Source organism: Haliotis rufescens, unplaced genomic scaffold (assembly GCF_023055435.1).
Source record: "Haliotis rufescens isolate VD_foot unplaced genomic scaffold, xgHalRufe1.0.p SCAF_3, whole genome shotgun sequence".
NCBI lineage: Eukaryota > Metazoa > Mollusca > Gastropoda > Lepetellida > Haliotidae > Haliotis > Haliotis rufescens.
The window spans coordinates 47,670,199-47,693,832 of NW_025964001.1; the positions used below are offsets into that span (position 1 = coordinate 47,670,199).

Genomic DNA, 23,634 nt, shown 5'->3' on the forward strand with positions numbered 1-23,634 from the left:
ACTCTGACTTGGAGGTTGTGCCTGGCCGTCGTCAGTTGTTTTCTGGATTTTGGCTGGTGATACTTACTATCCACTCCTCTTTTCCCTTTGTTTACTTTCTCATTTAGCTTGGTTGGAGCATGATTTTCCTTCGTCATTGTTGTACTGGGACTGGCAGGTTTTTCTGTTGTACTTGGAGCAGGGTTTTTCTTCTTTGTTGGGGTCTTTTGCTTCGGACTCTTGTTGCTGGAAGTACCTGCCTTTGTTTTGGAATTGACCTTCTTACCTTTCTGTTGTGGAGGTGATTGATCAGTAGCCTGGTAAGTTGAACTTGTTGATGGGGAATTGTTGCTGTCAAGCTGAGTATCATTGACTGGTTCCTCGTTGTCATGCATGACTCCTGAATCTATGTTACTGGTGTCATTGAGGTATGGTTCTGGAGGATACTGTGGACGATCAGCAGGATCAAAATATGGCTTCAGACGGTTGGCATGGACCAGTGGTTTGTGTATTTTGTCGTCAGAACTTCGGCGTAGTTTGTAGGTATAATTTGGACCTGTATGGATGATATAATAGCTACCATACCACTTTTTGTTTAATTTGTTGGAAAGGCCTTTTCAACTTTTTGACAGTAAAGCCAAACTCTTTGACCTGGGGCGAATTCTGGTTCTTTAGCCTATCGATTATATTGTTCTGAATACACCTCCTTAGCTCGAGCAGTGTTTTCAGCTGCAATTGTTCTAGTGATTTCAAGCTCCTCAAGCAAATCCGAAAGGTAAATTTTGTTATTGTGGCCTAAATTTTCTTTTGGAATTAGTGCTACATCTTGTGGAGCTCTCATTTCTCAGCCAAAAAGCATAACGTATGGGGATTTTTGTGTTGATGAATTTGGGGCCATCCGATTGGCCATCATGATGCCAGGAAATAAAACGGGGCAAATCATTTTGAGACTTGTTACAATAGGCTCTTAGTGATTGATTGATGTAAGAATTGAATCTTTCTACACAGCTGTTAGTTTGAGGATGGTATGGGTACATTTAATTGCCAAAAGTTCACAAATTGCTTTGATAAGTTTGGACATGAAGTTCCTGACCTCTGTCTGAAATTAAGGTCCTTGGAGCGCCATACCGACAAAATATTTCTCTGACGAGAACATCTGCTACTTCTTTGGCTTCTTGGGTCCGAAGAGGAAAGGCTTCACACCATCTAGATGATGCATCTGTGATGACCAAAATGTACTTGTACTTGTCTGGTGTTGTTGGCAGGGGACCGAGAATGTCAACGTGCCATCGGGTGAAGACCTCTTCTACAGGTAGTGGACGAAGTGGTGCCTTCTTGCCATGGTAGTGCCTCTTGGTCTGTTGACATACCTCACATGTCTGGACATAAGTAGCAATATCGCTGTACATTTTGGGCCAGTAGTACCTAGTAGTAGGTCTCATGGTGTTGTGCATCCTTTCTTTCCCGTGGTGGCAACCGCCAAACTCTGAGTCATGATAGGATTGCAGGACTTGATTTCTGAGGATTCTTGGGACAGCCAGCTGTTAAATGAATTTGTCCGCATGGCCTTTCTGTCTTTGTGGAACGAATCTGTATAGAATGCCTTCATCAATTTCAAAAGTATTGGCTTCGATTAGAATCTGTTGACGATCCTTTTCATTTTGTGTTTGTGTGTTTGGCAAGATTGTGGTACTGCTAGTTGATTTGCTTTGCTGAGTTGAAGTTACTGAGAAGATTGTTTTCTCAGCATCTTCTTCTGTTTGATCATTACAGTTAATATTTTCCTCATATTCCCTACGTGAGAGAGCATCGGCATTCCCATTGGCTTTGCCGCTGCGGTGAACAATGTCAAAAGTGTAGGTAGAAAGTTCCAAAGACCATCGTCCTAACCTACCTGTGGCATCCTTGATGGATTTCAGCCACTTCAATGCTATATGATCAGTGTTTGAATTTGGAATTTGCAAGGTATGGACGAAAGGATCTAATGGCTTCAACTAGAGCTAAGCCTTCCTTTTCTGTAATGCTCCAGTTCTTTTCGCTGCCATGAAGAGCTCTACCACCAAAAGCTATTGGATGTTCATTATTTTTCTCATCTTTTTGACCCAAAACAAAACCTATGCTCATATCACTGGCATCAGTTGCGAGAAGAAATTCTTTGTCAAAATTTGGATAAGCCAGAACAGGTGTATTACTCATAGCATGTTTGAGTGTGTTGAATGCCTGATCACACTTAAGTGACCATTGGAACTTTGGTTTCTTTCTTACTTCTGCCTCCGAATGCTTCTTTAGCAAGGCATTCAGTGGAAGCGCTATGTGAGTGTAATTTTTCACATACTTCCTGTAGAAGTTTGTGAGACCTAAGAAGGGGCGAATCTGCTTTTGTGATTTGGGCACTGGAAAGGTTCTAATTGCTTCAATCTTTTTGTCATCAACTTGAACACCTCCACATGATAAAACATGACCCAGAAAAGAAACTGAGTCCGTTGCAAAATTGCATTTGGATGGCTTTAGTGTTAATTTTGCCTGTTTGAGATAGTAAAATACTTGCTCCAAATGTTGGAGATGCTCTTCAAAGTTTTTGCTGTAAATTATCAAATCATCAATGTAAATCAGCGCAACCTTAAAAAGCAATTTTCTTAACACTTTGCTCATGAGCTGTTGAAAACAAAGTGGAGAATTTGTCAAACCTTTGGGCAAACGTTTGAATTGATAAAGCCCTTGATGGGTGACAAAGCAGTTTTATGCTTTGAAACTTCATGTAATGGCACTTGGAAGAAACCATTAGCAAGATCTAAAGTTGAGAAGATCTTAGCTTGTGCATTGGCGATGTGATCAACAACATCATCAAAAACAGGAAGAGGCCATGACATTGGTAAAGTGACAGAATTCAACTTTCTGTAGTCACAAACAAATCTATATGAGCCATCACGTTTCTTGACTAGGATAATGGGAGCTGAATACATAGAAGTAGACTCCTCGATCAAATCATACTTCAGAAAATCATCTATAAGTTCTTCGGTGACTTTTTGGAGATGAGGAGATTGGCGATATGGTCTACTCTTAACAGGTGGGTGGTTGCCAGTTTCAATGATATGTTGGTGCATGTCAATCTTTCCTAAATCTGCAAGACTCGTTGAAAACATGTCTCTATTTTGTCCCAAAAATCTAAGTAGTCTGTGTCGTTGGTCTGGAGTCAGTTGTGTATTGGTCAAATCAAATCCTAACTCCTGTGCAATTTTAACATAATCCCTAGTGTCATTGTCTCTCTTCTCATTGTCGGTGTTAACGGTACTGATGAATGGTTGGTCAGAGTCAATTTCAAAAACAGAGTCTTTGTCAATCTAACTAAGCAGTTTTGCTTTTCACTTTGGAAAGAGTTCTACCGCCTGCTACTTCAGAATGAGCAGTGAGGGAAGCAATGGGTTCAATGAGGATGAGGGAATCCTCTTTGACCTCTGATAGTCTAACCTTGAAATGAATTTCACTCTGAGGGGGGATGTAAATCTGATCTATTGTTTTTGCTAATCCACTAATCTCTTGCACTGAATTGGCTATGAAATTGATATATTGCCTATCTGAGGTGCTGTTGTTAAGTATCAAGGAATGACAGCTGTAATCTAAGACTGCATCATTGTCATCAAGGAAGTTCTCACCTAGTATCACTGCTTCTGGTAGTGTAGGCAGAACATAGAATCTTTGAGAAAATTCCTGATCCTCAATGACAAAATCTAACACAACTGAACCTGACACTTTATGCAATTCGCCGCCAACACCTTTAACCTGTGGAAAGGGTGAGTTTCCAAGAGTAAGGTTTTCAAAAGCTGTGCTCAGAAAAGCAGACGAAATACAACAAATGGATGCCCCTATATCTACTAAACAATTTGTTGTTTTTGTACCAAATTTTGCCTGAATTACACTTTTGGCAAGGGGCGTAACTAAAGACACTGTTGGAATATCACTTTCAAAGTTACTTTCCATACCAGACTCCATATTTGCCATGACACCTATTAGTATGTACCGTACTAAATTAAAGAAAGACAAGTAATCAACAATGTAGTACTTACAATATTTGAAGACTTTTTCTTCCTTTGTTTGTGTCTTTGGAGGAGTTGGTTGTCTTTAATCCAGTGTTGAGGTCAGAGCTAGATGCAGCTTGCTTGTTATTCCATCAGATGATCATGGTTGGACATGTCCTCCAATGGGTTCTTGTAGCTGGTTGTAGTTAGTTCCTGGGCTCCATGGTTCCGAAAACGATGATTCTCCGCCAAATTATCATGGAACTGTTCTGGGTGAACAATACCTTCCAAATGGCGTGCTGGTTTTCTTGGGTAATTAGTCAGCAAAGAGCCGGAGTCACAGGAGACTAATCACAATTTTATTTACAAGAACAATTAACAATATACTATGAAAATAACTGAGGGTGCCACAGAGAGTCGGTACAACACTCTGGGCTGTGGGAGAGAGGTCTGCTTGGTAAGAGAGTCAAACCCCTTCTCTGCTAAAACCTTGCTACAGTATGTATTTAACAAAAATTTGAACAATAAAAAGGAATAGGATTGGTTGATACATGATTGGTTGTGCCCTATGCTAAATGGATGGCTAGACAGAGGGGAATACTTAATCCTGTTAATCCTGTTGGACTGGCACTAATCTTGTTGACATATTTACTGGATGCTTTGAAAGAGATTATGGTGTCACTATAGATGAGCTTGTGTTGGGGCTAATCCTTAATGCACTGTAGACGAGCTTGTATGGGGGCTAATCCTTAATGCACTGTAGACGAGCTTGTACGGGGGCTAATCCTTAATGAGTCTTAATTGGAGTAATTGCTGAATGTTATTCTAATATACCCCGGTAGGTGATGACAGATATACTTAAATAAAATAGTTCAAGGTAATCTATAAGACTTATGTAGACATATCCTTTGTCTGGAAGATGGGATCTTGATACCTTAGGCTAGCATTTATCTAAAAGCTTCAAATCAATTAAACTATGTAGACGTAACTCTTGTTTTATTGAATAGTATGTCTAGGAGATGCGCTCCCATTACCTTAGGCAAGCATCTATCTAAAAAGCTATAACTGAAACTACTGATATTTTATATATACATTTTACCTGATGATAAGTATTACTTGCTAAACAATAATTATATGAAATGATGTATAAATATTACACCATGATAACTCATAAAAGCACTTGATGTGGATCTAATTATTATAGGATAACTTAGTATAAATGTTATACCATGATAATATGACCGATGAAGAATTTAAAAAACTGTATGCGCGTTACGAGTCTAGACTGGGAGCTAACATGACTAAAACAATAGGTTCAGCTATGTTACAACTATACACAGTTGTAGCTAGTACATTTCTCCCTATCCCGACAGAACATCGCCCATATTTATGCGAACCTCTCGAGAAAGACCCATTCATCGAACACGCTATAAGCTCAGTAAGCTGTGAGTTTTATCATAGATACGGAATGTTCTTGGCTCAGTTGACCACCGCTTTAATAACGGCTAGGTATTGTCAATTTAAACATAAGTGCCCACTTACTAATAATGGAGACTCAAGTGACACCACAGATTGTGGAGACGCAACAACAAGTACAAACCCTGATTGTATCACAGATTGTGGAAACACAATCACAACAAGTGAATGAGGAAATACCAGCGATTGCGAAATCACAAGCCAGAGTGACAAAGAATCCTTTGAAAATCGCAGCTGGGAGAAAGGGTGGGCTAGCGAGGAAGGCGAAACTAATGCATAATTCAAATATTGAATATAGTCGTCCGATTAAAACTTGGGCTCCCTATGCACTAGGAGTTGTTGCTATAGCGAAGGTATGGTTGTTTTATAAGACTGGAGAAGAGAAAACGTCACCCCCGATTACACAACAACAAGTTCAATTAGTTGTAAGCCCTCATATAATGTTATAATGACTACTCCAGTTACAGACGGTAAAATGTTGGTATACGCAACGTATCATTCAGCGGTGGTCAGCGGCTTGGCCATCGGCTATGCTCGTATAGCTAAAATGATTACTAAAGCCACACCTCCCAAGCCAGATTTTAATGGTTATGATATCGGTATGATGGTTCTTGATATTGATATGCTCATCAAACAAGGACTTATCCCAGAAGACAAAATGAAGTAATTAAACATTTGAATATTTTATATTATTGAACATTTGAATATTTTATATTCATATAAATATGGCAACAATTACGATGATGGTCGGTGGAGCTATTGTTAATGCTCTAACTTTTTCGGGGAGTAATTATTTATTTTCTACTCTGAGGGAATCAAACGTTGAAGAGGAGCGTAAACGACATAATAAAGCATTAGAACAACTCGAAGCAGCCCAGTCACAATGGGCCAGACAGGATGTTGAGATTAGATTTTATTAATTATGAACTGCGTAAACAAGGACATTCAATTCAAAGTTTAAGGATGTTGAATCTGCCATGCACGAAGACTTCCTTGTTTATGGAAAGAAACTTGACCCAATACAGAGACCAACAATAAGTCAGTCTGTGCAGATATACACTCATGGGGAAATTGATTCAATGTCAGAAGCCCTGTGTGGGTGTTTACTGTGGGACCCACTCTTATTACATCAGACGGTTTTAAAAATTACGTTTGTTCTGTATGTGGGATAGGGTCAAAGGTAGTTACTGTTTATGTAAGAAACATGGTGCTGATAGGGTCAGGAAGCAGATTATTTACGCTAGGAAGAGAGATTACATCAATGAGAGGAATAGGTTGGAGAGAATATGTATTTATATATGAAAAACAACCATTTAGACATTTGAATCATTTTGTATATACCATTAAATCACAATGGTTTTTGTCAGAGAGTTGAAGGCTTTGGGAAAACAACATGGTCTACATGGATATTCTTGAATGAGAAAAGCTGAATTGATTGACTTACTCGGTTTGGAATACAACAAACCCCAGACTGTTAGAGAACTCAAAGCTCAAGCGAAAAAAAGTGGGCTGAGAGGTTATTCTCGAATGAGAAAAGCTGAATTGATCGCTTTACTAGATAATAATCAACCCGATGATAAAAATAAACCAACTGTTGTTGATAATAATGAGTTAAAATTTGTACCCATAGCTGGCGTTGGTAAATATCTAAGAGGTTGGAAGATGGATATTCCAACATGGATGTTAATGATGTTAAGCCCATCGTATCGAGCAAAATTGACAAGGAGTTAGATGATTTAAATAGTATAAAATATCAGCTGACGATTAAAATGTCATTGAGTAAAAGTTCCGCAGACGATAGCACTGAATATACCAAACCTTATTTCCGGAGCAATCAAGAAGTTATAGCCGAATCCGATACTATAAGCACATCATTAGATACATCAATTCAGAGGATACAAGAAACTTTAGGACGCTGGGCTTAGATTCATAGACTCCGTGCAGTTTCTGTTATCTTCCCTGGACAATTTAGCTAATGCGAAACAATCCCGATGACTTTGCAATAACAAATCAATATACCGATCGGTGTCAGCATTTGTTGCTGAGAAAAGGTGTATATCCTTACGAATATATGGATGATTGGTCTAGATTCGATGAAACTAAATTACCACCCCTTGAATCATTCTGAAGTAACTTAACAGATTCTAAAATAACCGATGCGGATTATGAACATGCTCTGACGGTCTGGGTTAAATTAGGTTGTAAGGATTTAGGTGATTATCACGATCTGTACTTAAAACAATATGGCTTGGACCCGGCATGGTACTATTCCAGTCCCGGTTTATCGTGGGATGCATTGTTGAAGAAGACCGGTGTAGAACTAAAATTACTCAGATTACGATATGTACTTGTTTATTGAGAAAGGATTAAGAGGTGGTATATCGATGGTAGCGAAAAGGTATTCTAAGGATAATAATAAATAAGTGGAAGATTATGATCCGAGTAAACCTGACACGCACATATTATATCTGGACGCCAACAATTTGTACAGATGGGCTATGAATCAACCTTTACCCATGGGCAGGTTTGAGTGGGTCGATGTGAATGATATCGATGTGGATGATATCCCCACAGATTCCGATAAAGGGTACATACTAAAGTACTCATGGAAATGAAAAAAACCTGTTTTGCTGGATTTAATAATCGACAAAGCATTACGTAGATGTAAATACGAAAAAACAATACAACTGGAAAAGAACTAGTCTGGATTTGCTAGTTTTATCTCAGTGCTCAATACAAAATGTACTTTACAGGAGGTAATTTGTAGGCACTTTCAACATTCAAAAATAAAACTAAGTCCAAATTGACATGGCAGAAACAGGCTATAGGCATTATGCAAATTAGCCTGGAAAAAAAGTTATCAAAACAATAATAAAAATAACAGCTATGTTTATGTACATAATAATAATGACATGTAAGTTGTTGTTTGAGAAGAGAATATATTACTTTTACGTTCTGATATTTTGATGACGATTCACTATCCCACAATGCCACTCACAAATCACTTACCACTGACAAATCACATGCATGTGGGTTTCAAGCACCTGTTTTCACCTGTCGTCAAGGTGTCATAGGTCTTGGACATTCACCTTGATCTACTAACACCTGGTTATGCTCAGTTTCACAATAGTCTGTTTTGTTCATATTTTTACATACTTTTACATGTAAAAAGACATAAAAACCTTTGATACGCTGTATTTGTGCCAAGGCCCAATTAGTACTTACTGAGTTGTTTGATTATTTATATATTTTGTATATTAACTGCATTTATTTAAAATCTGAGATCGAAAAAACAGGTTATTTTCATTTCCGTGAGTACTTTAGAAGTTGATTTGGAATATCCAAATTCGTTACATAAGGATCATAACAGTTATCCGCTAGCTCCTGAAAGATTAATGGTGAATAAAGATTGGATGTCGGAATATTAACACTCCTTGATGGGTAATACTAGGTTAGCTTACGTAGAAAAACTTGTACCAAATTTGATGGATAGGACAAAATATATAGTTCACTACAGAAATCTCCAGTTATATCTATCGTTAGGTATGAAACTAAAGAAAATACACAGAGTTCTAAAGTTTGATCAAAGCCCTTGGATGGAGCCCTATATAAGGCTGAACACAGATTTAAGAAAGATAGCTACCAGCGATTTCGAAAAGAACCTATATAAGCTCATGAATAACTCAGTATTTGGTAAAACTATGGAGAATCTAAGGAAGCGTGTTGATGTTAAATTGGTCAGATCTAATGAGGAAGAAAGACTTAGGAAACTTATAGCCAGTCCGGCTTTAAACAGAAGTAAGATATTCGATAACGACTTAGCCGCGTTGCATATGCAGAAGAGTAATATGAAATTCAACAGACCGGTGTACGTTGGTATGAGTATTCATAACTCCTTCGAGTTCACGGGGCTGGTATAAATATCTTATGCTTACTCTATCCGGAAGTTTTTGTTCTTTGCCTCTCCTCGGTGCTGAAGATTCGGAAGTCACAGATTTCATTTTAATCGCATCGGATGGTTTCTTCCCGATTAATCTCGTTACTTCATTATTCAGCGCTGATACAACAGCTGATAATCGTGTCACCCATTCGGTTGATCTTAATCGTTCTGATTTCATTTCGATCCCATACTGATAGCCAAACAAACGTTCCGCTAATGTCCGGTTAAATCTTTCAACGATAGCTTGACTACGATGGGCCTCTTTTTCACCACGCCTGATTTCAACATCATGCTTTGTTAACAGTTTAGTTATTGATCCCATAAACTCGCGACCAGGATCTACTTGAAATAGCTTAGGCCATTTTAGTGGTCCGCGTTTATATATGCGGCTCAGTGCATTAGCTACTTCTGTTGAATCTTTCGAGGTTAATGGCTCAGCCTCTTTGTATCGACTAGCCACATCCACTACAGTTAAAGCATATTTATATGTTTTACCTTACCTTATCGTGGGGAAGAAACAAGAGGTCGGCCTGATGAACTTCATTCGTTTTAAAAATATCAAACTTCTTCCTCGGTATATAACGCGGTGCCGGTAAGTAAATTTGCCACATCGCTTTTTTCTTTAGCCAATCCTTGGCCACATCTTAAGATACCTTAGCCGCAGTGGCTAATTTTTGTATTGCTCCTATACCTTTCCAATATCCTCGTGGGCTATAGTAAATTTTATTCATTATGAATTAATATTGATGTTTCTTTTAAAACGAGTCATGGTCATCGTTGAATCGCATCAGTATTTTGACATAAAAAATTCCCTCTGTAGTAGCGGTATAGGTATATTAATCTGACTCCAGTGGAAGTGAGCCAGAACCCCCATTACCTATACTACTGTGGTCTGCAAATAATCGAGTCTGGACCAGACAAACCAGTGATTGATATCATGAGCATCGATCTACAGAATTGGGATACGATGACATGCATCAATCAAGTCAGCGAGCCTTACCACCTCTTATGACAAGCATAGGATGCTGAATGCCTATTCTTACCTTGATCTTCATGGGTCTTGCTCAGAGAAAGGCATTTAGCAACATACTGCAGTCAAACAAACGACTGCTATATTGCTCTTCATTTAAAGGTAAACAACATCCCAACTCTCAGTCCTCTTGCTGGCACCATTTAAATTAGCCCATGTAATCACCAGATGCTAATCAGCATCAGTGATTCAACAAACTGGGCTTCGGACCAGTGAGGGGGAAAAAGGAGGGTCTCATTCACAGCGAGGGGGAATCCCCTTGAATCCTTTCATTTGATTGCATGATGCTTCCTGTAATTTTTCTTTTCACTTTGCAAATTTGTCTCTGTGTGCAAATGTGAGCGTGAGTGTATATGCAATTATATAATTTAATATTCAGCAAATAAGTGTACATATTATGTTTGCAACAATGAAGTTCAGTTCCTGTTGAGTTGTTGTCATTCACTTGATGCTCAATTAATGACTTTATTACAGGTCTAATTAGTGGTAGAACCACTCAGATTACCTGACTATGTAAAATAAACTGAATAACATTCACCCCTGCCTACGAGGGTATCAAGGATATATATATCGCAATTCACATTTAACATTTCTCGTGACTGGGGTAATTATTCAATCTAAGATTGGGTTATTAGTCAATGCCTGATGTGATGAATGTATTACATGTTATGTAATATGCATGTGGCAGCCAAGCAAGAGAGACAAATGGAGAGTTGATATCGATCAAAGGTTTATTAAATAATTTGTTGATTGATTAATCACTGATTATGTTCAGACTACCTTAGAAGGAAAGATTAACAAACAATGATGTTTTGTGGGATATAATGGGCAGAGTGTGGATGATGCAGGCGGGTGTGATGCAAGGTCCTACTGCAGACTAGAAATGGCATACAGACCCCTATCGCGGGTCAAGTTGTCCCTCCTACGTGCTTTGCAGACAGGACCCACAGCAAAGATACTGTCACTCCCCATGCGGAAACAGCGGGCAGAAGTATTTGGGCTCCCGCTGTAGTTAGCAGGCAGCCAGAGTATCGTACACACACCAGCATGGTGTTAAACCAAAGCCCCCGACTGCACCATGCCCACTGAACAAAATGTATTGAAATAAAATAACAGCAATAAGAACGATACATTTATAAACTTGATAAGACTATGTACAGTGTTCTTCACTGTGGAAAAAGGCGCAACCTGACAATTGGGGTGGGGTTGGGGTGGGGGTAAGAGGTGAAATCGCTAACCGCCAGACGCGATGTGTTGTTAGGATGACTTGACGGTTGGGTGTAAAAGTAGTGACGTCATGAGACCAAGGGCAGTGACGTCATGGGAGAAATGATTATGATTGCCATGGGGAGTATTTTGGCGGGTCTTGTAAGAGGAGAATGTTTGTAAACAAATGGTGGAAAATGGTAAATGGGAATAGTTACTCGTATTTATTATGCGGAGCTTACAATAAACAGATTTAGCCAAATAATGCAAAATCATATAAATTGCGCAGTGGATTTGGTAAAAGTATTAGTTTATATATATGTTGGTTTACTAAAGCAGATGTTATACACCCATATTTGAGCATGAAGTGCCTTTGTGAGAACAATTTACTTTGTTCAAAGGATTAGCTGATGATACATTGATTGATTGCTAATTGTTATATAACTCTGTGGATATGTTTTAAAGAACTGTGGACATTGTTGTCACGTATGCTATCTTAGCTGACCAGTGAGACATAACAATTATGTGAAACACAAAACACCTGAAACAACATATGTGATTAGTACATATATATAAGATAGCTGGGCCATAAAACGCAAAAACATGGGAGGCCTCAATGGTGACTGAACAAATTATTCCATTCTTACAAATTATCTGGCAATAGTAATAAATTATTCCAAAGTGTTATGCTTATGGGTATTATTATGAATATATTGAAATAGCTGCAACTAAAAAAGCTTGAGAGTGGAATATATTAGTTTTTAAATCGCCTATCTCAGCAAAGCTTATCTCTTTCTTCTTCGATCCTAAGTGGAAAACGAGCTAATACAAAGGTTTCCAGCTTCTAAAAAAACATATCTATTAAGTGTAAGATGGGACAGCAAAATACGTTCAAAATATACATAATTAGAGCAAGGTCCATCATCAACACAAGTCTAAGAAGACTATACTGAAGCAGTGCATCCTAAACCCTCAAATACGGCAGCTGACAATCAACCTCCCACCACACCGCCATAAATTTCTTCTCGTGGAGGATGAAGTTTCCGATTCTTTTCTTACTAACAATATATATAGACATACATCGAATGAAACCCATTCCATTGTCATTGAACCACGGAAGATCCGCGACAAGTTCTATAGAAAGAATAATCCCATTTGGATGCTGCACTTCCGACTTCAGAGAATTGTACTGAGGATTGTCCTTCATACACTCAAGAATCGGAACGGGTTTCATGGAGATCCCTGGAGAGTCGGGATTGACGTCAGCCCCCTCCATCCAATTACTCTGAGATAGAGACTACTCTTATCATCATTTCCAACCAGATCATCACGATCGGAGGGATAGACAGAAGCAACTTCCCTTACCTTTGGATCACAGAACTCAATCCTCTGCCTTTTTGCCTTATCTATCCCAGAACCTAGATACAGCCTTCTCCTGTTTTAGAAGAATTAAGGATAGTCTTCAAACACCTTAAAGCAATTTGCTTGACTGTTGCATACATGGAATGGAATCGATCGCAACTGCTCAAAATTTGGATGGGGATGTATAAACTCTCAACCCCAAAAGATTGTCACATACTTCCATCATAGACAATCAGGAATTGGCACATATGGACCTTACAGTTTGACATACTCTTCCCTTCCTCTCCACAATCTTGTCATCGACAGAAGCCATAGCCATAACAGCTGCTCATGCCAGAACATCAGGAGAGGTGCACATCAGAGGAACAGTAACCATACTTCACAACAAGTTGTGTTGGACTTAATTTCCAATTACCTTGGCCTCATGACATATCTGCGTAGAAGTGGAATTCTAAAGTCTTGTTATTGTGAGGACCAATTCATCTCCCTTCCTATTTGGAAATGGAATCCAAGAAATAGCCTATGAAGTCACTAAAGACACACAGCTACAGATGCCTGTTGACCTTTTATAGCTTCAAAGGCAACAATTGGAGAACTCTCAGAGATTCAGACAGAAGTCACACTACACTCCATGGCAATCAGACTTGATGCCTATCAGCAGAGGAGATCTAATTTTCGTGAAAGGAAGATGAAGAAAGAACTATAGAAGTCCTAAAGCTTCCAGTACACGAACAGTCAGTTTCTCGAACGCTACCGCACTTCCGCACACCCGGTCATCCATCAGGGAGATTTTATGCCCAGCCTTGATCTACAGGATAGGTATCTGATGTACCTATCCATCAGGAGCACCGCCAATACCTTCGCTTAATCTTTCAAGTGAGTGACAGGTTTCAAGGAATTCACTTTCAGTGGAAGGTGCTCCCATTTGGAATTTCTACGGCCCTGTGGTTATTCACCCATATCTCAAAACCTATCACTCAGTTTCTGCATTACCAGGGTATCATGGTCGAAGCATGTATGGACGTTTGCATCCAAGCTCACACAGATCAGAGTATTTTCAAGAAACATCTACAGTTCGCCTGGAAGTTATTACATTAACTAGTTTAAGCAACATGACAGGATCACGTGCCGTATTGTGTAAATACAAGAAAAAATCATTTAGTTTTATCATGTTGTCGTCCTTACAGTTCGAGTTCCCAGACTTGAATACCAAATGAAGGGATGAGATTTGTCTGTAGAGACTTTACATCCCAACCCTCTTCTCGCCAACCGATGTGTTAGGATTGAGTAGTTGGTTTGAAGACCTTGTTTGGTATTGTTGATCATTCCTCTTCCTGTTAAAGTGTACTCAATCACTGCGGTAGTGGTTGATAGCTTTAACATAACGAAAAAAGAGATGCCAAGCTGCTACACCTTATGTTGATTGACACTAAGTGTGTGGGCAATACTTGTAAAACTCTACTGACCAGGCATGGATGATTTGCACTCTCTTGCCTACAGGGTAGGGTGTCGATCATTTCCTCTTATCATTTTGGCTTACTCAGTTACTGCGGTAGTGATTGAAAGCTTTTAAAGAAGCAAAAAATAGAGATGCCAAGGCTGCTACACCTTATGTCTGTTGACTGTAAGTATGTGGGCATTCTTGAAGAACTTGTCCTGAACTGACCGGGCAGGGATGATTTGCTCTCTCGTCTACGGGGAGGGTTACCAGACGTAGTCAATCAAGTTTGTGTTTCAGTCAAGAAACGTCTCCACAGTAAGATGATTAGAAAGAGAATGAGTGAGCTTGAGACGTCACATGATCTCATTGAGTGGGAAGCAACCCATCGTCAGTGATGGTAGTCATGGAGACAGCTGGGATGTGTTGGGGTGTGATGTTTTTCTTAAGATGGAGACTTGTTTGAGGATTGTCTGTCCACAAGGATCGAGAAGGAAGGGAAATGCATAGTCTGAGATAGGATAAGTATTCATAGATATACAATTTATTGTAAAATTTACAATTTGTATATTTTGAAATACTCTTTTGAGTAATAATGATTGATTTATGTGAATATGATGCCTGACAAGTGCATTTGTTGACAGATTTCAGTGTTGTTTGTGTTGGAATAGTTTGGTTCCTCATTAGCAAAAGAATTTGAATATATCTTGTCCCAACATATAAGTCACTGAGTTACAGTGAACTAAGCGTAGACGAGTTATGCCCTTTTTGTCCCCCGCCGCGCGAAAGCACGAAGCGGGGGATATAGTATTCACGACCGTCCGTACGTACGTCCCACCTGTTTGTTGCCGCGATATCTCAAGAACTAAACACTGGATTGTCTTCATATTTGGAACTATGGTGTATATACAGACTCCGCAGACACCAGTCGGTTTTGGTGACCTTGACCCCATTTTCAAGGTCACAGCAGGTAAATCTGCTTTTGGAGTTGGAAAACGGTGTTGCCGCGATATCTCAAGAACTAATCGCAGGATTGTCTTCATGTTTGGAACTATGGTATATATACAGACACCGCAGACACCAGTCGGTTTTGGTGACCTTGACCCCATTTTCAAGGTCACAGCACGCAAATCTGCTTTTGGAGTTTGAAAACAGAGTTGCCGCGATATCTCAAGAACTAAACACTGGATTGTTTTCATATTTGGAACTATGGTGTATATACAGACTCCGCAGACACCAGTCGGTTTTGGTGACCTTGACCCCATTTTCAAGGTCACAGCAGGTAAATCTGCTTTTGGAGTTGGAAAACGGTGTTGCCTCGATATCTCAAGAACTAATCGCAGGATTGTCTTAATATTTGGAACTATGGTGTATATACTGACACCGCAGACACCAGTCGGTTTTGGTGACCTTGACCCTATTTTCAAGGTCACAGCAGGCAAATCTGCTTTTGGAGTTGGAAAACGGTGTTGCCGCGATATCTCAAGAACTAATCGCTGGATTGTCTTCATATTTGGTATTTTGGTGTATATACAGGCGGGGGACATTTCATCACTTCTGTGACAAATACTTGTTTCTTTGTGTGTGTGTATGTTCAGACTCTTTGGATGTGATAGAGGAAAATCAATCTTTTTCATTTATGGCAAGCCTTTTTTCGTATGCATCGAATGAAACTGTTAAATAGAAAGATTTGTCACACAATACATATATTGGTGTATGCTAAAAAAAAGGTTACCAAAAACTGAACACTTGGCATTGTCTTTTTTTCAAACTTGCATCATATATGCAGTTAAATGTACACCATCAGATAGACAATGTAATATTCTACATCACCTTGTAATGTTATAGTTAAAGGGACACTACTTCCATAACTTAGTTATCGTGCTGCGGTAAACTTAACGACAATCCTTGGAAATCGGTGCAACTGTTTGTATTTACAGTCTTAAATGGCAGGGAAACCTTCTTAATGTCACATCTTCCTTTAGTCAATTCTATTTCACAAGCTTACAAGAACTGAATTTTCAAGGGAGTATTCCAATGAACAATCATTCATTGAAAGCGTATAACTTGCACACTCAAAAGTATGCAGTCCAAAACAAAAATGGCTGATATATGACACTGCCAATGCATTGATATTGTAACACGAATGTCACATTTTAGCACATTGTCCATTTCACTTTGGAATCAGCATCACTTTAGACAGACCATGTCATGAGATTGTTTAAAGATGTTTTATTAAGAAAATAACATTTTAGTTTGTTTCACATAGATCAAACACTCCACAGAAGAAAGTAGTTAGTGGGTCTCAGTTTCTTTATTTCGTACATGTTTAGGCCAACGGCCCATGGTACATATATTGGTCCACAGAATTAATTATTGACTCACGGTAGATAAAGGCATAATATTAATACATTGCGGTATTTCAAATTGTAGTTTTGTTACAGTCAGACATTAGCATATTAAATTTATCCAGGGTAGGATGGACATAAAGTATCATAGGCTTTGCAAATTAACAAAAAGTGGTATTCATTTTCCACATAACCAATATTACATAATTTACAAATCCTGGTACATTGTTATATCTTCCCGTTTCAATATATAAGGAATGCGAACTGCAACGAAAACGAGCTATTGCCGATCTAAATTTACCAACAGCTACAGCAGATATATATGGTTCAACTCAAAATGACATTTTAAATAATGAATAATGATACATTTGAGAGCTTCCGAAAATTGCTGAATGCCAATCCTGTTTGGTCATATACATTAAACACTAAACTGCTGAAAGTAGTCAGTGGGTCATTAAACAACAAACAGTGGGTCATATACATCATATACTACACTGCTAAAAGTAGTTAGTGGGTCATATAGATCAAACACTACACTGCTGAAAGTAGTTAGTGGGTCATATACATCATACACTACACTGCTGAAAGTAGTTAGTAGTTTATATAGATCAAACACTACACTGCTGAAAGTAGTTACAGTCCGTTTGATGAACGATGAATTGCAAAATAACTCGAAATTCAGAAAAGTGTATGAAACATCAATACGGTACTTGACCATGAATACCCTGTACCCAACAAAATCTGAATTTTGTTCATTTTAAGACCCATGAAACTATCATGTAATTTTGTATAGAAATGTGTACATGACACGTAGGGGGGACAAACCGTGGAAGGCACAGCGCAAGCACGCATGTACTGCACGTTCTGGGGTAGGGGAAGTGACAGAGCGTTAGAGGGGCAGTCTCATGATAATTTCAGTGGCAATCTGACTCGCTCATGCCATAGATCTCGTCGTCGGAACTGCTGGTGCCTGAACCGACTGCCACTATTATAGGTTGGACAGTTGCTGGCCGTAGTCCATCTTGTAACCAATAACGTGGCTCTATCTCGTCAACGACTGTGGCAACACAACGCCTCCATGTTTCTACTGTTACCCGACCAACGGATTCCTTTACGAGTTGTTCAACTTCTCGTAATTTGAACGTTGTGTTCGATCGTCCAACATCACCCTTGACGATGCCCCATACCAACTCGATTGGATTCAGGTCACAGTGATAAGGTGGCAGTCGTAAGACAGCGTGACCCTGATCAACCTTGCGTGGTTTTGACATGTTCCCTACCTCCTTGGCCTGACTATTTGTATCTCGTTGACTAACAACATTTTTAAGTTTCTGAGGGGACATACCAAGAGCTTTTGAAGCTTGTTTCAAGAATTTATTAATTGCATAAAATGGCTTTGCTCTTTCTGCTTCACTTCTAAAGAAATCATACACATTCAACATCAACTGTTTAACATCTGCTGAGAAGCGCATCTTGTCATTGAATGAACACGGTCACTGTGTAGCTCGTCATGGGTCTTAAATTAAACAAAATTCAGATTTTGTTGGGTACAGGGTATTCATGGTCAAGTACCGTATTGATGTTTCATACACTTTTCTGGATTTCGAGTTATTTTGCAATTCATCGTTCTCATTTGGAGTCAAACGGACTGTAGTAGGTTATATAGATCAAACATTACACTGCTGAAAGTAGTTAGTGGGTCATATAGATCAAACACTACATTGCTGAAAGTAGTTAGTGGGTTATATAGATCAAGCACTACACTGCTGAAAGTAGTTAGGTTATATAGATCCAGCATTACACTGCTGAAAGTAGTTAGTGGGTTATATAGATCAAACACTACACTGCTGAAAGTAGTTAGTAGGTTATATAGATCCAACATTACATTGCTGAAAGTAGTTAGTGGGTTATATAGATCAAACACTACACTGCTGAAAGTAGTTAGTAGGTTATATAGATCCAACATTTACACTACTGAAAGTAGTTAGTGGGTTATATAGATCAAACACTACACTGCTGAAAGTAGTTAGTAGGTTATATAGATCCAACATTACATTGCTGAAAGTAGTTAGTAGGTTATATAGATCAAACACTACACTGCTGAAAGTAGTTAGTAGGTTATATAGATCAAACACTACACTGCTGAAAGTAGTTAGTAGGTTATATAGATCAAACATTACACTGCTGAAAGTAGTTAGTAGGTTATATAGATCAAACACTACACTGCTGAAAGTAGTTAGTAGTTTATATAGATCAAACACTACACTGCTGAAAGTAGTTAGGTTATATAGATCCAACATTACATTGCTGAAAGTAGTTAGTAGGTTATATAGATCAAACACTACATTGCTGAAAGTAGTTAGGTTATATAGATCCAACATTACATTGCTGAAAGTAGTTAGTAGGTTATATAGATCCAACATTACACTGCTGAAAGTAGTTAGTAGGTTATATAGATCAAACACTACACTGCTGAAAGTAGTTAGGTTATATAGATCCAACATTACATTGCTGAAAGTAGTTAGTAGGTTATATAGATCAAACACTACACTGCTTAAAGTAGTTAGTGGGTCATATAGATTAAACACTACACTGCTGAAAGTAGTTAGTGGGTCATATAGATCAAACATTACACTGCAGAAAGTAGTTAGTAGGTTATATAGATCAAACACTACACTGCTGAAAGTAGTTAGTGGGTCATATAGATTAAACACTACACTGCTGAAAGTAGTTAGTGGGTCATATAGATCAAACATTACACTGCAGAAAGTAGTTAGTGGGTTTTATAGATCAAACACTACACAGTTGAATGTATTATGATTTGTGTATTTATAGGCAAGAGAAGGGGTGTGAGATGCCACAAGTGAGAATGTATGGAGTGATGGATAGCCTGACACTGGGTGTGCCAGTACTCAAAAAACCCACACATAGAGTGTATGATGGATTCACCACGACCAAGGTACGTCAGTTTGTCTTCACCCTCCTCCATCTTCTTTGATTATTTTATCCCCTATTTCATATTATGACAATTTTTTAACTTATCCTATCTCACTCTATGCATTCCACCTTCTACTTTCGATCCCTTGGGTGGAAACATCCTTGATCAAAGTTTCCAGCTTCTAAGCTTCATTTGCCGAGCCACCCATGCATCACCATGACAACCATCCCAGTATCTAGGTCATGCACCTTGATCTGGTGCAGCACCCTGTCCTCAATCTGGTCCATTGACTGCCTCATTATTCTCTTTCTTTTCGCCTCCCTGTGGAGACGTACTTATTGTTTTAGAGAATATTTGAGTTAATAAATATGGGTAAGGACCAAGCCAAATGTCCAGCCTCCATGAAGTGCCGCCACATATTTTCACCGGTGAATCCTCATAAATTATGCTGTGATTGTCGTGGAGTCTGTTAACTTGGTTTACAGTGTTGGGAATGCTGTCTTTGTCACAAGAGGCATTTACAGACTATCTTAATAAATGCCAAGGGAGAGGGATTGATCGTTGATCTAAATCCAAGGATACTGAACATGGACACATTAGAACCCAACTAATGCGGTCATCCTACTATGAAAACTGTGTTAAAGCAATCACCATCAGCCACGATTACTGTCAGTGGAAGAAGATACCATTTCCGACAGTTTTCTGCATGATGAAGTTTCAGAAGTTTTCTTCACAGTGATCCACTGACTATACAACAAACTTCCAGGCAACAAATATGTCAGACAAACATATGGTGCTGACAGTAAATTTTGACCAGTCTACCAAGATATGTTTATCTTCTCAGACCCAATCTGCAGGAAGTCATGTATCGACTTTGGAGATTACAGCGCGACCAGTCAATTCTACATCAACCAGCCATACCTCTACTCTGATTGACCAAGCCATACCGGAATTATCTACTACGACTACTATGGACTCTAGCTGAAACCAGGCGTCGACATCGCCTACCGTAAAGAGAAAGAGTAGAGAGCGGTCTCGACCCAAGGACATTTGCCGAGATAAGGGTCGACATTTTACAGAGAAGTCGACATAGAACCAAGATCAACCCTACAAGGGTCGACATTCCTCTGGTCGACATTCGGCGGGTCGATATTCCTCAGATCGACATTCTCTGGATCGACATTCTAAGGAACACACGCCCTCCGGTCGTAGATCGATCGGATAAGAGTCAATTTTCTACAGGTTGACTCTCTATGGGTCGACATTCAGATCAACCACCTGAAGGTCGATCGTCTCAGGAACACACTTCAATATCGAAACAAGGAGATTACTCTGATTCAGAGCGTCACCTCTCTACAGATTGATTGTATGGACACGAACTAAAGCATTCTCATTTTACAGATCGACATTGTCACCTCGACCAATCACATTCATTGGATTCAGACTCACAGCATTATCCCTATCGACAGTGATCTCGACACTTTGGTTACAATAGCGAGGTTGACTGGCATCGACATCGATCTCCATCTCACGATACCAACCTATGAGATACTATCCTTATCCCACAACTGATCAATATGGAGACCATCGATATCAGCCCTACCATGAACATGCCTTGACGCTGGAATATTATCGATACGCTGCTCCTTCCTATTGACATCGAGATCGATATAAGGATCAACGGATGGAATGAGATCGACCCTCCTCACACTCACATTCTGAGACACCGATAGAGACACACACGGACCAGCGATCTCTAAATTGGGGTGGTCGTCATGGTAATGCAGGGGTATTTGGGCAAATGAAGCTTTGAAGCTGGAAACTTTGTTCAACGATGTTTCCATGCAAGGGATTGAAAGAAGAAGGATGAAATGCATAGAGTAATATAGAATAAGAATAAAATTTACAATTTATTACTTATCCTGCATTACTCCTTTATGCATTTACTGCTTGTTCTTGACCGAGAGAAAGATCTTGTGAGAGGTCTTGCTGAAGAAGACGTTGTGACATCACTGAACAGCACATTACTACTGTCAAGCCCAGAGACAAGACCTGTTATTGTGGTGCAGCAACTACTAGTGAATTGTTTGAGTGTTTCAACACTAACTGTTATTCTTGTGAATTGTTATTGTACCTATGATTTGTGACTTCATCTTAAATATGATTATGCCATAACATTAATACCTGGTGTGGTGTTAACCACTGTTTATATCAGGTATATTGTTCTAATTGACCATTTTGAATTCACCTTGAGGTCATGTATTGTCGTGTCATGCTTTCTGTGTTCAATATTTTGCTTTGTATTACAATTTATTGTCTAGGTATAAAGATTGTCTGCACCTATCTCCTACAGCTGTCCCCAAATACCTGCAAGCAAGGAAGCAGCATCTCAGTCTCATAAGAAAGTCCAACTCATCCGAGAGTACCAACCCCCACCGGCTACTACCTTCTCCCACTCAGGCAGGATCCCTCTTGCCTTCACCTCTACACCTGTTTCTTCTTCAGTGACGATCACCACCTCCTCTCCACTGATACACTCTCGTCCTGTCATTGATACGTCACTGGCACTGTCATCCATGCTGTTGTTGATATTCACGTCCTCATCATCCATGACGATGCCTAGCAGGCACTGACTACACTGAGCTCATCTTTACCTGCATCTTACCAGCTCTCGACCGCTGCCTCTAGGATTCGGACCCTGGGCATTCCTCCCCGCGCCTCTCCAGCTGCCTCAGTGGCCCGACATTGATCCGACGTGATTTCATGTCATGCAGTCCATGTTTCAGCAGACCATGCCTCAGTTCTCAGCTCCTTTGGCACCTCCAGCGTCTGCCATGCTCTCCGTGCATGTAGCACTTCAAACCTTATTGGCTCCTCCAGCCTCGGTGACACCTTCAGCGCTTCAGATGGCACCTCCAGTGGTGCCTCTATGATACGGTTTTTATCCTCTAATGACTATGCCTTTCTTACCTCGAGGTGAGTGGGAGTAAGTCTAGACGCCAATCCCCTTGTCGCTCTCGGGTCCAACACTGTGGAGACTATTGGCTGGCCTTTATATAGACTGAGATCAGGCGCTCCATTAAGCCTCATTCTGTCATGGCCTCCACCTTGAGAGCTATTATTCAGGACCTGTCAGAGGACAACTGGCTCGACCACCTGACCACCGTCATGGCGTATCAACAGTCCTAGATTGACCATACAAGGTCCCATATGCATACGGCTTTAGCAGAACTCCCCACCACCCCACAACTTGGCTACCTGGTGCTGAGTGAGTGGGATCTGCTTCGCCAACCTTGGTCTTCTGTTTCCCTCTTCAATGGCCAAGTCTTGTGTCACCAACTTCACCAGAGACGAAACTACTCCCAAGGCCTTGGCCCGAGTGTCTCACACCAATGCTCCCAAGCCCTCAAGATCGGGCAGTTATCAACCCAAGAGGAACTCCTTCAAGCCGTGAGGATGTGACACCTTGGCTTTTCTGGGCAGAACCCAAGGCAAAGACAATCCCTCCGGGCCGGACGTCGTGACCGTGGCAGTCCACAAGGTAAAGTATTGTTACGGCGGACGCCAACAACTGGGACCCCTGTAGGTGGGAGATTATGGCGCCATTGACAGGTCAAGGTCAAGGTCACCATGAAGCCGAGACGTGTTAAACTCGAGCTCTCGATCATGATGCGGAAAATCCAAGCTCATCGCCCAAAACTGAGTCAAATATAAGGTAAAGAATGAAAAGTTATATGTAAAAGACACTAGGGTTTCACCAAAAATACAAATCTGTGCAGTTACCTTACCTTGTGAGGACATTTTTGACTACATCTACACATTTACGAAAACTGGGTACACAATGTCACGAAGATCAACTGATCTGGAGGAAATAAAAGAACTTATTCTCCAATCTGAGCAA

General features: G+C 39.8%; 1 protein-coding gene across 1 annotated transcript in view; it reads left to right on the forward strand.

Annotated features, from left to right (window-relative positions):
* Positions 1-23,634, forward strand: part of LOC124149743 (E3 ubiquitin-protein ligase FANCL-like) — a 178,207-nt gene that overhangs the window by 11,506 nt on the left and 143,067 nt on the right. The window contains exon 2 of the mRNA XM_046521497.2: positions 19,631-19,754. Coding sequence (XP_046377453.2) covers positions 19,650-19,754 — 105 coding nt within the window. The 5' untranslated portion in view covers positions 19,631-19,649. The remainder of the gene's footprint in view (positions 1-19,630; positions 19,755-23,634) is intronic.